At 40.4% G+C, this 19005-nt stretch overlaps 1 protein-coding gene across 1 annotated transcript in view; it reads right to left on the bottom strand.

Moving 5' to 3' along the window:
* Window positions 1-11326: 11326 nt before the first annotated feature.
* dnajc16 (DnaJ (Hsp40) homolog, subfamily C, member 16) overlaps window positions 11327-19005 on the bottom strand; it is a 42800-nt gene continuing 35121 nt past the window's right edge. The window contains exons 10-15 of the mRNA XM_028807722.2: window positions 18044-18226; window positions 17472-17548; window positions 16531-16611; window positions 16348-16443; window positions 14090-14260; window positions 11327-13606 (exon numbers count right to left, since the gene is read on the bottom strand). Of these exons, the coding sequence (XP_028663555.1) occupies window positions 13159-13606; window positions 14090-14260; window positions 16348-16443; window positions 16531-16611; window positions 17472-17548; window positions 18044-18226 (1056 nt within the window). The 3' untranslated portion in view covers window positions 11327-13158. The remainder of the gene's footprint in view (window positions 13607-14089; window positions 14261-16347; window positions 16444-16530; window positions 16612-17471; window positions 17549-18043; window positions 18227-19005) is intronic.

Here is a 19005-nt window from a genome sequence, read left to right on the forward strand (position 1 = left end):
CTGTGTTTTTATTGGCTTACAGGGTCGTTATTGTGGATCCTTTAATGTTATTGTGGGAATGTTTTGAGAGTTACATTGAGCATCCTTCCATTAGCAATAAGGCTGAATTGTTTTGTCAGCACGTGTATAGTTCATTATATGGTGGAACATTAGATTTGAAAATCTTCTTAAATGTCTTTGTAACCAGTTTCAGAGCAAAGGTATCAACAATCATATTTTTGAGGGCTTCATTATGTGTCACCAGTATGATTAAGCTAGACCTTAGTTCTTCATTTTTGTGTAAGGTTAGGGCCTTCAACATACTCTCAGTGATTTAATGGTATTGGGCACACTTATGGTTCCCAGCTAGGAAGATCCCTGTTAAATAATTTAGAAAGGTGGACTTTCAAAGCTGTTTGTTAAATTTGTTTATTCTAGTGATAACATTACAATGAGAATAAGATGTCCATATATTTGCATACATTAAGAGATAAAACACTTTTCAGGGAAAAGTGTGACTTATTTTTTCATATTACTGTAGATTTGTACTGTATGAGGAATTGATTAGCCCAGGCTCTGTGAGTCTGGCACTCCACTGAACAGCTAATCGGATTGCACATTTTTGTCACTTGGTTTAGTTGACTTAAGTCAGATAGCCCATACACAACCCAAATCTTATAACCATAGTGTATCTGGGTGTACTGTGTAACATCGGCAAGTATAATGTTAATGACGACTTATTTAGCAGAACAGAGCAGAGCGCGGGAGTCCACAGCTTGACTCTATTGGGGTTATTGCTTTCTCTTGAATTGTCAAACTAATGTCATTGACAGTCACCTGTTGTGATCATTTTCCATTAACAAGCAAACAGATGGTTTCAAGTCAACACCACTTAGGAGCATAGAAAAGAAAAAAACGAAAGCATGAAGAAACAGCTTGCGCTGCCTTTGCAAGTGTGTTTTAGAAATCTGAATTTGTCTAATCTCCATTAACATAGCTAATGTTACATCCATTGCCACTACACTAAGGCTAGCAGTCTACTGGAATAACAATGGAGTAGCATTATGTATAACAGTGTTGATATCGAGTGTTTAACAGATATTATTGGACGTTACAGTACCTAGCTATCACATGGCTGAGGGTTATTTATTAATGCCATATCGACCTCACAACATCTACACGTTGTTAAAGGCTGCTAACATTAGTCGACATATGAAGTGTTGTCTTACTGAAGACACGTTTATAAATTGCACTGACACACAGGCGGCTCTCTTAACTACAGTTAGTGATTGGCTGAACTATGGAAGAAAAAAAAAGTTCAATGAGCTCAGATTAATTGTTGGTTTATGTAATGAATTATTATTATTATTATTTTATTGGCAGGTAACATTACTGATTTTGACTCTGTATTTACTGCATTATGTAAGTTTATTAAGCATGTTCAGTAACAGTACTAGTAGTTTTTATTTTATTATTATTATTAATTGTAGTATTTTTAAACATATATTAGTAGTAGTAGTAGTCAGTCAGTCATTTTCCATCCATTATCCAACCCGCTATATCCTAACTACAGGGTCACGGGGGTCTGCTGGAGCCAATCCCAGCCAATACAGGGTGCAAGGCAGGAAACAAACCCCGGGCTGGGCGCCAACCCACCACAGGGCACACACACACCCACACATCCACACACCAAGCACACACTAGGGACAATTTAGAATCGCCAATGCATCTAACCTGCATGTCTTTGGACTGTGGAAGGAAACCGGACCACCCGGAGGAAACCCACGCAGACACAGGGAGAACAAGTAATAGTAGTGGTATTTAAAATAGTAATATTATTATTAGTAGTAGTAGAACTTAAAAATATAGTATTATTATTATCAGTAGCAGTAGTAGTGGTATTGAAAAATATATTAGTAATAGTAGTGTTTTAAATATTATTAATAATAGCTATATTTATATCTACTCTATATATATAAAATCCTAAGCCTAAAAGTTCAACGGTTTTGCGACGTTTCTACGTCACGTTTTTTGTCACGCTTTAAATCCAGCTTATTTTAAAACCTACATATACAGTATATGTTTGGTATCATACTTTTCAGAATTTATTGACCTTTAATATGATGTTGTTAGATTTTCAGATTCTTATTCCGTTTTAAAATTATAAACTAAAAAATATCAAGAACTCACGTCCCGCGAGACGAGACTTAACCAAGAGTGGCAAGAGATTTAACCACACCCATCCATCCATTATCCAACCCGCTATATCCTAACTACAGGGTCACAGGGGTCTGCTGGAGCCAATCCCAGCCAACACAGGGCGCAAGGCAGGAAACAAACCCGGAGGGCACACACACACACACACCAAGCACACACTAGGGACAATTTAGAATCACCAATGCATCTAACCTGCATGTCTTTGGACTGTGGGAGGAAACCGGAGCACCCGGAGGAAACCCACGCAGACACGGGGAGAACATGCAAACTCCACGCAGGGTGGACCTGGGAAGTGAACCCGGGTCTCCTAACTGCAAGGCAGCAGCGCTACCAACCGTGCCACCGTGTCGCCCTTAACCACACCCAGGGCCAGAAATAAAAGAGAAAGAGTAGGACAGCAGCTGTACAGGCTCTTAAATGTTTGAAGCTCCGCACGAGATGCAGATCACACGGCATGGCAGCAGCAGCAAGCCAGCAGCTGATCGAGCAAAGAGGAGGTAAAAAAAAAAAAATCTGTATTTGTTTCCCATTGCATCACCGTGTAAGAGAGGGTTTCGGAGGAGCGATCACGTCTCCTAGGGGGTGCGTTCAGTCCCCCTCTTCACAACGTGAGCGGCAGAGACACAAAGTGGCTGGCGTGTAGTTCAGGCCAGGGGGATTGGCGAGAGAAGCCATCAGGGAACGAACCCCCTAGTAATATGTATAATATTATTATTCATAGTAGTAGTATTAGTGATAGTTTTGTATAGATTATTATTAATAATAGTAGTAGTGGTGGTAGTATTTAAAAAATATTATTTTTATCAGTAGCATTAGTAGTGGTATTTAAAAATAAATATTATTATTAATAGTAATATTTTATATAATAGTAATAATAGTTCTTATTATTACTATTATCAGTAGTACTAGTAGTAGTCATAGTAGTAGTATTAGTGGTATTTTAAAATATATTAATATTATTAGGAGTAATATTTTATGTAATTATTATTAGCAGTAGCAGTTTATATACAGTATTATTATTAGTATTAGTAAAAGTCATAGTATTAAAATTGTTTTTGTTGTTCACAAGTGATACTGATGGACATATCAAAAAGCACAGAGTAACAGAGCTCTGGACCATTATTATTATTATTATTATTTTTTTACCACCAATTAGGCTTTCCCTTATAAAGGAACTAAATCAGTTGGTGTGTCCTTGCCATTAAATGCCACTGAAGTCCAAATCTATTTATTGCCCTCCGGATTGCAGCAGCTCTTCCAGTTGCCTGTTTTTCCAGACGTAAGCTCATCACGACATGCAGCACTTGAGGTCATTCACAGCCCAACGACGTTGCACAGAAGCTCTTGTGTGATGACCTCATAGGTGACTTTACCTTCAGAACACGCAGACGTCTGCTATTGTGATTTGCAACAAACCGACTGAAGAAACCAAAACATTCACTTTCAAGTTTTGTCTTTTAAAGAAGTATTTGTATTTGACATTAAAAGTTATAGTTAGCTTTGTGATGTGTGCTTCTTTGTTTATCATTTGTTTAATTTATTATTGTTCAAATGAAAGCTGTTATAAGAAACACTAATGTAGTGGGTTCAGGGAAGGGCATGTTGGGGAGTTTGGGGGGCTGCCTGTTTGCCTAGGGGCAACACTGCTTATGCCATGTGATTCACCAGAGTGTCAGGGTCTGTAGGCAGCATCATGAAGGTTTCTTCCCAGCCCTCTAGCCATGTGCCTTAGAAGTATGTTATAAAAACAAGCAGGGCATCATGTGGCTTGTCATGGGAGTACATGTGCCTGTAACCAGAACTACAAGTCAAGTCGACGTTTCTCCTTCATTGCCAAACATCATCTGAAGTGCAACCTTTGCAGATACCAAGAGGAGGTCCATCCAGTGAGAGCAGATCCCAGGTGAGCTGTGAAGCTCCCATAAGCAGTTGCACCCTTCATTTGCACTGCACCTCCAGGTGTTAACGCTTTCCCTAAATAATACGACACACTCCTTGCCTGCGTATCTGCACTGAATTCCCACAGAGCAGAACCTCAAAACCGAGCACAGCATTTGACATCTCCAGGTTTTCAAGACGTAACAAAGCATTCTCCTCCTTAATATTCTCCTCCTTAATATATTTGAAAAGAGCATCTGGTAGTACAAGGTGTGGTGTCAACACAGCCCAGCTTAAAACAGTTCCTGTCCTCCGGGCACAGCCCTCAGTTCAGGAGGTAGACTCATATAGGCCATATGGTAGAACGGGTGAAGGTCTTTTTAGAATTCACAGCTTACATTTTACTGTTGTGCCAGCTGCTGAGATTTTGGTAATACTTAGTTTTTAAAGCCCATGACATCAGAGCAGTGTTTTACAGACTATGAGGCCATGTTGTAAGTTTCTTTGTGGAGACAACAGTGCAAGACCCAAGCCCACTTGTCTCCCTGACTGGTCCAAATCACCTCCTCCTCCAAATGACAGGTCTAATATCTTCAGCCATCACATTGCAATTTAATGCTATGAGGAAGAATATATAAAGAACCGAGCACCTAAAAATTACCCCAGTGACCCTGAAAAGGAATGGAAGAACCCAAAAAGCAGGTCTCACTTTGAGACACTCAGGAAAATCCCTTGCTGTTGGTACTTCATCTTTCTTTGGAAACAATCAAGGAGAAGGCTGGCAAACACCAAAGATGGCCCTGTGCTTCCAGCAGAGGTGGATACAATGAAGTCCTGGCCAGTACCCCACCCTGCCAGGAGGAGTTCAGGCTGTCAGAAGATCTGGATGTGAGCCCTAGCACAGGAGTGGCAATTGAAGATCTCTGGGCAAAACATACATTGAGTCGGGACCCATCCAGAAGGCTGCCCTATGGCCTGTGCTAATAAGGGGAACACGTGTGGATGCTGAAAGTTAGATGGAAATACAGTGGTGTGAAAAACTATTTGCCCCCTTCCTGATTTCTTATTCTTTTGCATGTTTGTCACACAAAATGTTTCTGATCATCAAACACATTTAACCATTAGTCAAATATAACACAAGTAAACACAAAATGCAGTTTGTAAATGGTGGTTTTTATTATTTAGGGAGAAAAAAAAATCCAAACCTACATGGCCCTGTGTGAAAAAGTAATTGCCCCCTTGTTAAAAAATAACCTAACTGTGGTGTATCACACCTGAGTTCAATTTCCATAGCCACCCCCAGGCCTGATTACTGCCACACCTGTTTCAATCAAGAAATCACTTAAATAGGAGCTGCCTGACACAGAGAAGTAGACCAAAAGCACCTCAAAAGCTAGACATCATGCCAAGATCCAAAGAAATTCAGGAACAAATGAGAACAGAAGTAATTGAGATCTATCAGTCTGGTAAAGATTATAAAGCCATTTCTAAAGCTTTGGGACTCCAGCGAACCACAGTGAGAGCCATTATCCACAAATGGCAAAAACATGGAACAGTGGTGAACCTTCCCAGAAGTGGCCGGCCGACCAAAATTACCCCAAGAGCGCAGAGACGACTCATCCGAGAGGTCACAAAAGACCCCAGGACAACGTCTAAAGAACTGCAGGCCTCACTTGCCTCAATTAAGGTCAGTGTTCACGACTCCACCATAAGAAAGAGACTGGGCAAAAACGGCCTGCATGGCAGATTTCCAAGACGCAAACCACTGTTAAGCAAAAAGAACATTAGGGCTCGTCTCAATTTTGCTAAGAAACATCTCAATGATTGCCAAGACTTTTGGGAAAATACCTTGTGGACTGATGAGTCAAAAGTTGAACTTTTTGGAAGGCAAATGTCCCGTTACATCTGGCATAAAAGGAACACAGCATTTCAGAAAAAGAACATCATACCAACAGTAAAATATGGTGGTGGTAGTGTGATGGTCTGGGGTTGTTTTGCTGCTTCAGGACCTTTTAGGCTTGCTGTGATAGATGGAACCATGAATTCTACTGTCTACCAAAAAATCCTGAAGGAGAATGTCTGGCCATCTGTTTGTCAACTCAAGCTGAAGCGATCTTGGGTGCTGCAACAGGACAATGACCCAAAACACACCAGCAAATCCACCTCTGAATGGCTGAAGAAAAACAAAATGAAGACTTTGGAGTGGCCTAGTCAAAGTCCTGACCTGAATCCAATTGAGATGCTATGGCATGACCTTAAAAAGGCGGTTCATGCTAGAAAACCCTCAAATAAAGCTGAATTACAACAATTTTGCAAAGATGAGTGGGCCAAAATTCCTCCAGAGCGCTGTAATAGACTCATTGCAAGTTATCGCAAACGCTTGATTGCAGTTATTGCTGCTAAGGGTGGCCCAACCAGTTATTAGGTTCAGGGGGCAATTACTTTTTCACACAGGGCCATGTAGGTTTGGATTTTTTTTCTCCCTAAATAATAAAAACCACCATTTACAAACTGCATTTTGTGTTTACTTGTGTTATATTTGACTAATGGTTAAATGTGTTTGATGATCAGAAACATTTTGTGTGACAAACATGCAAAAGAATAAGAAATCAGGAAGGGGGCAAATAGTTTTTCACACCACTGTATATGTGATGAGCAGTGACTGAGAGGAGAAGAGGGGCCCACAACCGTCTTTTTGAAGAAACCCAAAAGTGCATAATAAATGGTGGGAGAGATTGGGGAGACGATTCATACAAATGATTAGACTTATATGTGTTGTGAGGTACCAGCTGGCGTTCTGCCAGGATGAATCCTGCTCACTTGCCAAACCAGGAGTCCATGGGAAAGGAAGGCCACTAGTAGAACGGCGATATTTCCCTTCCTTGCCAGGATATGAACACAGAAAGATGTCAGGGTGGGTGTCAAAGCAACCACTGAAGGATATACTGGTTGGGCTTGGGCACCTGGAAGGTCAGAATAGTGGGTGACTGCCTGTTATGCTGTAACTCAGTGTTCTACCTATATCAGCATGAGAGCTGTAGCCCCATGGGCCCACCTTTTCGGGTTCTGTGGGTGCAACTAGGGGAAGCTGTGAGATACTGATGGCACAAGTGACTGTTGGGGTCCTACCTGACCTGGAAGTGCTTCCCAGAGGCAATAGATTCAACAATGGAAGTACGCCCAGGCCCAGAGTTAAAAGAGAGCCCTCTACGTGGCCCACTGAGTCAGGAGCAGAGACGGACAGTGCTTGTCTGGGTGGGGTGGAGGAGAACAGAGCAAATAATGGAAGGACTGAAGGTTTCCTCTGCTGTACTGGCAGGTGCTGGTACCCTGAATGGCAGTGTGGAGAAGAAATCAAAGGTACACTTAGTGTAAATAAAAGAACTGGTTTTGAACCCAGGACTTGTCAGTAGCAGTCGAGTGTGGGGTTTTGGGGCTCGCTGTCCCCGCTGCAGGCCACAGTGTGTTACAGTCACAGCTGTCACTAAAACACACACCTTTGAAAGTTGTTTGAATGCCTCAACAAGGCCTGGTGGTCAGCCTCACCTACCATGGTAGATGTTAAAATGTAACCACATAATACTGCATGGGGGGCCGTCGCATCCACTGGGAAGATTTTAGGAGGCCCAGACATGCAAAAGTACTACAGGATGAGCAAACCACACAACACCGACCGTCTCTTGAGATTTAACAGCAGGCATACCACATGTGCTTCAGAAGAGGTCACCCACCTGAAGCTATGCTTGTTCAGGTGCAGCTAGTACTTGGATACGAGACCATCTGGGAAAGCTTGGGTTCCTGCTGAAAGAAGTGTTGGTGAGGCCAGTAGGAGGCACTTACCCCGGGGGTTGTGTGTGGATTCCAATATTCCAGTGCAGTGATGAGGACACTGTTGAAAATATAGTGCTGTCCCTTCGATGAGATGTAAAACTGAGGTCCTGACTCTCCGTGGACATTAAGGATCACTGGGCAATTTCAAAAAGAGAAGGTTGCACCCTGATGTCCTGGCTAAATTGACCATAACAGTCTCATCCATTTTGGCCCCCTAGTCATTTCCTGTCCCTAACTGGCTAACTATCCCACCCATTCTCCACATAATAGCTAACGTGTGGTGACCACACACATAAAAGAATGGCTCCCATCACATAATCCAGATGGGTGCTTCACATTGTTGGTGGTTGAAGCAGTTCCCCTCTGTCCATGTACAGCAGTTTGAGGAGTGAGAAAAGTGATATATAAATGTAAATAATTATCATTGCTGGCCTAGCAACACCTTGGACAAAGAATTGCTGAAGTAGGACTACTTTCACTACGTCCATTCCACTCTTTGCATCTGAGCCCAAGAAGTCTCGACTGCAGATGGATGAATCCAACTTCTCTAGGCAGAAGGCTGCCACATTGACACGTGATGATGCTGTGAGCAGCCATATTATCTGGCTGGTGTCATAGCATGGAGTTATCACCGCTGATTGTCACCCATTTTACTGTACATACAGTATCTTCACAGCTGGCCTACCTTCATCTCCAAACTGTGAGGCATTCTGGGATGTCAATCTTACAAAAACAATCGGGTATCGTGGTGTTCACCTTACTTCCAGTGATTAGACAGAAGAGTTCTCATGGTTGGCAGACATCTTCCAAAATTACCCATGCTCACCAAGACCCTGCTTCCTTTCTTTACTAGTACCCAAAAAGATTTGCTTGAAACCAAACCAATCACAGAAGCCATATTAGTATCTTAAGATTTCAGGTTATATGGCATTTACTTCACAAAGGGCAGTTTTAAAAGTGATTTTAATTCCAAAAACTCATAATAACATCAATTTTAAGTTTGATTTTTGAAGTTCTGGTGGCACAGTGGCTCGCATTACGGTCATTTTCAAGGACCTGAAATCTGAGTCCTGTGCCCGCCTTTATCAAGCGTCTCTGAGTAGGCAAATGGTCCTAACTGGCTCAAAATTCTCAGTGATGTAAATTTGGTCCTCCTCTTAGGAGTAGAAATAATTTTACCAATTTTCCTAATTTAGGAAACTACGCCTAACCTCACCAGGATTTAGGAGAGCTCATGAGCTGTCCTAACTGGCAAGAAGCTCCAGAAGATGATGTTCAAGCAGAAATCGGCACACACATCCTGGGAGAGGAGGAATGTTTTGGAAACGCTGGACAACAATGAACTCGTAAAAAGATATGGATGTGATGGAGATGGAATAAAATTCAGAACAAATCTTGTGCATCATGTGACCGCTCCAGGTACGAGGAGAAGCTATAGACTGTCATAAAAAATGAAAATGCTGTAAGGCTACGTGTAAAATGCAGCTTTGCAATAGCAGTGATTTGGGTAATAACTAACAGATCTAGACATTTACCTGTCACTTAATGTGAGGTAATTAATGTAAAGCACGCTGCACTCCTGCAAATCGGGACACACATGAAGATCATTACACCAAGTGTGGATGAGCACCCATGTGTGAACCGCTCCCGACATCACAACACCAACACAGTGGTGGCTATGGATGTAAACTATTTTGAGTAGCCAGCATAACACCCTGAAAAGAAGTGGGCAGGATGGGAGAGTGACAACGAAACGTTACACGAGAACGCCGAGCTCTGCATTTCATGAACCCCTGAAACATTCACATTACACTTTACAAGAAGGCAGGCAGAGACTTCTGGGACTTTGGAAAAGGAGGAATCATGGAGAGGGACATGTCATATAACTCTGGAAGACAATCGCGAACAGTGGAAGAAGAGTGAACACGACTTCAGAAACAGCGGAATAGCAACTGTGGATAGTTTCAGTATTAACTGTTACTTTATGAGGCGTTTCCCATGACATAACAGCGGCATGGTGACTCTTCCAAAAGTGTGCCTGTGGATCATTCACTGTTAAATAAGCGTGCTCATTAAAGGGCTTTACTCTCATTTGGTGCCTGTGTGTGTGTCCATCTTGGTGCTTGTTACACTTTAATCCTTGTTGCTGAGAAGTGGCAGCAATCTCATGCAGGTTAGCAGAATAACCTGCCTTATTATGTTGCCCTCCTTCTTCAACTACTATTTTGAATATTATTACTATTAACTTTGTGATGAAGCCTTTGCATTTGTATCAGAAAACTACAAAGCGGCTTCCGGAGTTGCACTTTGCTGCTTGAAGTTCTGTAAAATTGTGAGCACATTCACTCTCAAATGTGAACGCCTACTGCTCACTGGTTGTGGGGCACTTGGTAACGATTTCACATGTTCTACACTGTGTAAGACAAACTCTTATCCTGGTCACACTGAAAGGTTTGATAAAGACGAGCAGTAGTTTGTGGGAGTTTGCAGTTCTCCACCTGTTCATGGTGGATTTCGACTCCCAGCTACTGTGGTTTCCTGATGTGCTCCAAAATGTGCACGAGTCACAATAGCTTAAATGGTTCCTCGAAGTTAAATGCCTCACACTCTGTGTTTACAGGTTAGACTTGGACTCCTTTAGTCCTTTAAATGAAGAGTTTGAGGTCAGATGGTGGAATTTGTTAATTAGGTCAATACAGTCATCTCTGGAACCAGAGCTCAATTTTGAGCTTGCCGTGTTCTGTTTTATAGCTTGCACTCCTCCCCACAGTTGCTTGTGCTCACTCTGTTGTTACTTTAATCATCCTAAGGATGAGTTGGTTGGTTTCATTAAATTGGCTCAGTAATAATGCACTCTCTGATTGCCTCGTTGCTCCGAAGGTTCAGAAAACAGATTAATGACATAGGATTCTCAAACCCGGTTAGTCCAATTCAGGGTGATGGGAAGCCAGGGCCTGTCCTGGACATGGCACCAGTCACTTACATATACCTGGCACAGTCTGGAGTGTCGGTTACCCTAACCTGTGTGGCTTTAATGACGGAGGAGGAAACCTACAAACTCCTCACAGACAATGAGCTGACATGGGATGTGAATTCAGGACACACTGATTTGTGATACTGCAGCACATTGTGCCACCACGCTGCTTCCAAAATGGATATATTTTGTTGTGTTTTTTAAAATTCAAAAAGAGCTCACTGTACTACTGTGTGTGAACAGTGCAATTAACAAGTGTGCAATTAAAATAAACTCTAAGTACACTTGTGGGTCTCCATCATAAAGAATATGCTATTAAAAATGAGCTGATGTCAAGTGACACATACTGAACTCTATACACACAATCCCATCAAGGAGTAGTCGCAGACCCTGCTGTCTTGGCATTACACTGGCTTACATATACATCAATTGTAAGCCAACTCGGGGTCAAACTTTAAAACCAATTTTATTTTGTCTTAGAACATCAAGGTAACATGTATAATAAATAACATCACAGTCTAGAGTTTAAAATAAAACCTAAAAAAAAGCATTCAGACATCAGTATTAAATCAAAGCTAGCCTTCAATTATCCTGTCAACAGTGCAAAAGACAAGCAGAGCGATTTCAAATTTACCTGCCGGTTTTCTGGAGCACTGGCCTATAAACGTGCCATCCTGTCACTTGAATGTCTGGCCCTCAGATTCCAGCTGCTGTTCTTCAGATTCCTTGAGTTTCACACCTTCCTTTGTGTTGCCTAACAAAAGGCCTGGTGCTTTATTACTCTTGCCTTTCCAACGGCCCCATCATTCTACGTCTAAGGCAGTACTAGCAGCTGGGATGGTCTCCTGTTTTAACAAGATCTTCAACAAGTTTAATCTTCTGGGTGTAAAATGCCTCATTCACAGAAATCCAATTCAGGAGAATAGAAAGAAATCAACCATGTTGGAAAACAGTGTCCCCGTTTAAATTCTGCACCACCACACCCAGGTTTATCAGGAGTGCCTTTCACTAGAAAATCTCCAGTGTGAAATGTCCATCCAGTGAATGCAACAACTGGCAGTATATAAGGTGGTGGCATTCAGACTCGAGATAGATAAAACATACTTGTAAACATTGGTACTTGGTGAAATTCAACGATTTAAGTCATTTACATTAACTCTAGGATTAGGTCACAATTTGAGTAAAAAATAAGGTAGCTCATCAAAAATCAAAAAAGAAGAAAGTCCCATAATTTGTATGTCAGTCATACTGCAAATAACTGCTCATCTCAGCTAAAGATCACATTATCGTTCCAAGTTATGTTTGGTTTCATCCTAGATCCAGGATGGTCCACATTTGTTTTTTCTTCTCCTAAAGGCCCTTTGAAAATCCTACTTGAGGGAAAAAAAAAACGAATTTAAGGCTGCACTTAATCCTGAATGTTTGCTGAAGATGTAAAACATCTATCACATAAATATTGAGTGCTGAATTCAAAAATAAAGTCTCTAACTTAAAAAAAATGTATTTTATACAAGTGATATGACAGAGGTCAGCAATCTTATTGGGCCTGCAATCACAGGAGTAAATTGCAAAAACTTGCACTTCGATAAAGATGCATCTTTCTGTTACACACAGAGCATCTTCTATATTTAAAGCAGTTTGCCCTACGAATGCAAAAACGTCTCCAGAAGTATCCAGGTGCAGAAACTCAAGACAGATAGATTGCAGGTCTCTAACCGTGAGGTTTTAGCAGCACATAAAAAAGGAATATAAATTCTACTGTATGTACCCACAACATATTCTGTAGTTAAGGCCACAAAATAAAAGTGGCTGATTTAATGCCTCATCAACTGTAACCACAAATCATGCAACTGTAACAGCCTGTAGAGGTTACTAGGTCACACTATGTCTCAAAGCCAGTGATCTAGATGGTGCCTTACACTTGTTTTCCACTCTGCCATGATCAAGGTTGATATCCATGCAGGTTTTGAGTAACTAAAAAGAAATTTCAGCCACAGTTTTATTTCAAATTGTAGCCAATAATTATCTGTAAATTATGCAGTTATTCAAGGTGTTTGTGTTAGAGCTCTGAAGCAGAGTTTCACCTTCGGGGCCAGCAGTATGTAAAGGTAGAGTTCTCCGGAGGTGCTCTCAGCCGGACAAGGAGAGAAAAGTAAGAGCACTCTGGCCATAGGCAGAAATGTATCATAGGTATTTCCTAGTAATTTCATAAAGTCTAACAAACTAAGCAACGGAAACAGAAAAATAAATAAATATTCTTCGTGGTTATACAAAAGCAGTTATTTGGAAGCCGTAATTTTTTCTAGTCCAGGCCAAGAGGGGATGTAGTATCTGGGCAGTGTCCCCTCTAAGAGGCGTTCCATCCAGAGACCCAACCGATCAAGTTTATGATGAATCTGTAGGCTGGTGCCAACTTTAGGCTGTACAGTTTTTCGTTGATGTGACTCATTCTTGGAAAAGGAGGATCCTGACCTGGACCTGGCCTCCTCTTCGGGTGACTTACTTATGTCTAAGTCCTGGTCTTCGCCAGTGTACACTGGCTTGAATAAACAGAAATATTTTTTATATCCATTTAGTGCCAACACGTATCCTGTGTAATCCTGTCTGTGGTGGCTGTCATCTTCGTCTGTATCTATCTGGACAGCATCTTGAGCGAATTCCAGGAGCGATTCCATCCATTCATGATGCTTATCCATGTTTAGAAAGGAGAAATGCAGAGTAAGGCTCCTGTAAGAAGCAAAAAAAACAAACAAACTAAATAAGCAGGATGTTATGTGTATACTGTTGACAAGGCATTCGGTTTCACCTGCTGCATCATCCTAACAATTTTCAGTAGCTTTATTACAATACGGGCAGTAATTCGGTTTCTAATCAGGACTGATTTCTCCTTGCACTTGATGCTGCCAGGATAAGGTCTGAACCCCCGAAATCCAGCCTTGGTTCAAGCAGATTAACATAATCAAATTACAAAATCACTTCACAAAACACTGTCAGTGAAACCATAAACTGTCTTGACAAGCATACAAGATGAAATAGAAGAACAGGACAGTTGTAAATTAGTGAGAAATCACCTGCCATGTTAAAGTTGCTCTTTTTAATACACACATGCAGATCAATCATAAGAGAAGAACCTGTCATTTACAAGCAAAGATCAAATCACTAGCCACTCTAGTAGTAATATTCACATTAAATGCTATTCTCTACCCTTACCCAGTAAAGGAGTAAACTTCTTTTGCAAACTTGCTTAGGAGAACGTTTTTGGTGGAATCTGTCAGCACCAGCACTACATTGATGTGTCCTGGCCTCAGGCGCACCAGATTGCTAATATAAGTAATGTCTGTCAGCTCAGTTACTTCTACAAAATTCTTCTTTGGTGCTCGGCTATAAGAAAAGAAAGAGGAAATAGTGAAATGAGGCATTCATCATACACAAAAATGCAAAATATAACATGAAGAACTAATTAATGTTAATGTTATACATTTAATTATCAATATCATTCCTGGTGGCTACATAATCTGTACTAACCCCTACTTTCTCTTCTGTTCTTTATCCGGTTTTCTGTGGTGGCGATCTGCGCCACCACCACCTGATCAAAGCACCGTGATTTCCCTACATTGATGGATTAAAGGCCAGAAGTCCACATGACCGTCATCATCAAGTTCTTCCATGTGAACCCTGAATACAATGAGGACTGATTGTGAGGTCACTTATGTTAGGTAGAATGCCTAGAGGGGGCTGGGTGGTCTTGTGGCCTTGGAACCCCGGCAGATTTTATATTTTTCTCCATCCGTCTGGAGTTTTTTTTTTTTTTTTTGCTTTTTCTGTCCTCCCTGGCCATCGGACCTTACTTTTACTCTATGTTAATTAGTGTTCCCTAATTCTATTTTCTAATTTATTTTGTCTTTTTTCTCTTTCTTCATTATGTAAAGCACTTTGAGCTACATCATTTGTGTGAAAATGTGCTACAGAAATAAATGTTGTTGTTGTTAAGAAAATGCATGACTTGTCATTTTAAGTCCAAAGATTCATTCAAAGCTCTTCACATCCTGACCCAGACAAACCTAGGGAAATGTTCTTTTAAAGTCTAAAACCTGTCTACGTCATGAAAATCTCTTAAACAGACAGTGAAGCAAAAAATAAAAATGAATTTTGTGAATATTTTTTTACTTACAGAAGCAGGCACCGTTAATCAAAATTCTTTTGTAAGGTTTTTTTTTTAATGATGATTTTGTTTCTTTTCAAATGCTCCTATTGGACTGATTTTGTATTACTTGAAAAAGAGATATGTTCACTTTGTTCAGGCAGAGTGATCATATTTTAAGTAAACAGCTTCTGGTTCATTAGTTTGAAGAAAAAAAAAAACAACTTTGGTTAATGCAAGACCAGCAGGTGGGGATGAGCCATCCACAGTGCCAAAAACAACCGCAGAAGAAAGCAGTGCTTATCATTAGAACCCTCGCCCGATCAGTATACAGTAATCCCTCACTTATCGCGGGAGATAGGTTCCAAGGCCGACCGCGATAACTGAATTTCCGCGAAGTAGGGACACCATATTCATTTAATTATATAACGTGTATTTGGACGTTTTTAAACCCTCCCTGTATTGTTTACAACCCACCCTTTACTCTATTAATAACAGGGACAACTGCTAAGCAATATGAAATCGGTAGATAAGTTTACACTTACTGTATAGCGAAGTACACGTAGCTATATATGACGTGATGATGGTGATGAATATTCTGCGCAGTAAAAATGATGACAATTGAAGGTGATAATCCCCTGAATGCAGTAGCAAGAGCACGTTAATGTTGAATGAGTGAGATGAGACTTCCTGGTTAATGCAGCACTCCGTCGCTGAGCCAATCAGCAGCACACAGGAACTTAACTGCGTGCTCTGATTGGGTAGCTTCTCAGCCATCTGCCAATAGCATCTCTTGTATGAAATCAACTGGGCAAACCAACTGAGGAAGCAAATACCAGAAGTAAAAAGACGCATTATCTGCAGAAACCCGGGAAGCAGCGAAAAATCCGCATTATATATTTAGATATGCTCACATATAAAATCCGCAAAGTCGTGAATCCGCGAAAAGTGAACCGCGAAGTAGCGAGGGATTACTGTATAACCATTTTGTCGCTGCTCTAGATGAGTATCTGTCGCACTGCCAGTATCATCACCGACGTTCATGTACTGCATGGAAATCACATTCCAATCAGCAAGTACCAATAATTATGATATAAACCTTCACGAAGATCCAAGAACAATATTAAGAATGTATATATTTTCATAATCCTAACTTATGTATTAACGGAGCTTTAAATGAAATGTTGCTACACAGAAACACTAATAAAAATTTAAATGCACAACAGGAACAGCTAAACCAAGAATATATGCAAGTTCCCCTGAAAAAATAAACTGGCTTATTGTGGAAATGCAGAATAAAAGTGGAATAGAGCAGCTATCCACTAACCTGGACTGGTTTGTACTGCTGGGAGATCCATTTTCTGCTGTTTTCTGGGAATCATCTTTTGGTTTGGTCTTTACTTGCTTGTCATCACCTGAATCACTGAAATGATAATCCCAAGTTTTAAAAATGTAATTCTATTCACTCTAAAGTCTCCGCAGATCAACAAGTTTAAAGATGGCCAACTACCTGAATGCCTGAATGACGACTGTTCCAAAAAGGATGAAAAGGGCAGAGAAGATAAGCGACAGAAGGGGCATCATTTCTCGCCTGCAATGTACCAAGATAAAGTTTGTTTTTAAAATAATAGAATTATGATGCATGAGAGGCTTAGATTAGTCTTAAAAAACATACTAAAACACGCTCTATCTAATGACAAATATGTGAATAATTTGCAACAAAGAAAAATATTCTCTTTATAGTAATTAATGACAAATCTTTGCAGCTCATACTAAGCTCGTCACTTTAAAATTTACACAAGTATGGATATATCCAAGAAATGAAGAAATATACGATATGTCAATGTGTTCTTCAGAAATAGTGCTGCACACTAAACAGAAACCTTCTTTCAATAACTTCCTTTTTTAAACAGAAGCTTACACGGTGCAAAAACTATTAACAAGATACAGAAAAAAAGTAATACCCGCTTAAACTGTCCCATGTGTTTTTAGCACACACCAGGTTTCTTACGTAAAAAAGTCACATAAACATGGGGAAATTTTGTGAAAAGACTAACAGATAAGAGCCAAATGAAAGGTTTTCATTACTCAACGAGTGTGGGTATAAACAATTTACTACTGTCCTGTAATGGATATTATACATTCCTGTCTTGTTCCCACTGCTACCAGGATAGGGACCTGTAATCCTGCACAAGTGGGTTCAAAAACTGGCTAGATGGATATTATCATAGTAGACACCATATTCTATTCATAGGGACCAATACATTTTTGTATTTTTTTTTAAATTTCTAATTACGTCAACATGTATATTTAGGAGAAAAAACAAATCAACTGCTTTATGGAAATAGACAACAGCAAAAGAAAATAATATTGTATCAACTCATTCAATCACTTAAGTCTACTTAATGCAACATGAAAAAGGAATAAAGGAATGGTGAAAAAGATTCAGACCAATTGTTATGCAGAAGATCTTCTCCAAACTGAGATAAGTAGTCATATACAGTGTATATCCATCGCAAAAGAAACATCTGCAAAAAAACAAGAACAAACAGTGTTGGCATTTGTTATCTCTGCAGTCTGAGTGTTTTATTCATCTAAATTTACCTTATGCCATGACAGATCGTGTATGTTTTTTTTTTGAATAACAGATACAACAGCATAATTAAACTGTCACATTACAAAAAAATTCTCACATATAATTATTTATTTACAAGTACTTTTCAGAGCCCTAACTGACTACAGTCTAGTCAAAATGAGTAGTTTTGATAAATCAGTGACAAAACTGAGTGGTGTACATGACACATCACATTGCAGGTATCCATAATAATGGACACGACAAGATTTAAAACTTATGTGCTACCAAAAATGCTGCAACCTAGAAAGAGTAGTAAGATTTTTGGTTATGACGGCCATGCCCACTTCAACTGGACTTGCAACACAAAATGTGGCTATATAGCACATTGTTGAACAGAACAAAGTTTAAAAAAGAAAAAAAGTAATTTTTTTTGGCTGACAACACTCACAGCAGCAAACTCATTGTTGAGCTCTGGCAGCACAGCGTCCTTGGAGAGGACGGAGGGGTCCATCTGAAGCTGCTCTAGACTTTTCAGGAGTTTAAACTTATCATCTTCACTCCCATTCCAGCCTCCTGAGATTGGTTTATAGAAGACTCTTCCAGCTGTGTTACGGCGCTCCAAGATTACCACCTGTAAACAAGGTGGAATTTTCTTATTTTTATTGATTTTAATTAGTTGATTTTAATTAGAAGCAAACAACATTCCATAAAATCAAGTCAAACTTAAACACAAAATGCTAGTAGTGTGGTAAAGGCAACTGCTATTTATTTGTCCTTCTCCACTTTAAGCCCATCTAGGAGACACCAAGGCTGTCTGATAGGCATTTAAAAATTATTGCTGCAGAGATGGTTGTCCTTCTGGAAGGTTCTCCTCTCTCCACAGGGGACCTCTGGAGCTCTGACAGAGTGACCATCGGGCTCTTGGTCACCTCCCTGACTAAGGCCCTTCTCCCCCGATCGCTCAGTTTAGATGGCCGGCCAGCTCTAGGAAGAGTCCTGGTGGTTTCGAACTTCTTCCACTTACGGATGATGGAGGCCACTGTGCTCATTGGGACCTTCAAAGCAGCAGAAATTTTTCTGTAACCTTCCCCAGATTTGTGCCTCGAGACAATCCTATCTCGGAGGTCTACAGACAATTCCTTTGACTTCATGCTTGGTTTGTGCTCTGACATGAACTGTCAACTGTGGGACCTTATATAGACAGGTGTGTGCCTTTCCAAATCATGTCCAATCAACTGAATTTACCACAGGTGGACTCCAATTAAGCTGCAGATGCACCTGAGCTCAATTTTGGGCTTCATGGCAAAGGCTGTGAATACTTATGTACATGTGCTTTCTCAATTTTTTTATTTTTAATAAATTTGCAAAAATCTCAGGTAAGCTTTTTTCACGTTGTCATTATGGGGTGTT

The sequence above is a fragment of the Erpetoichthys calabaricus genome, chromosome 8 (assembly GCF_900747795.2).
Source record: "Erpetoichthys calabaricus chromosome 8, fErpCal1.3, whole genome shotgun sequence".
In the NCBI taxonomy this organism is placed as follows: domain Eukaryota; kingdom Metazoa; phylum Chordata; class Cladistia; order Polypteriformes; family Polypteridae; genus Erpetoichthys; species Erpetoichthys calabaricus.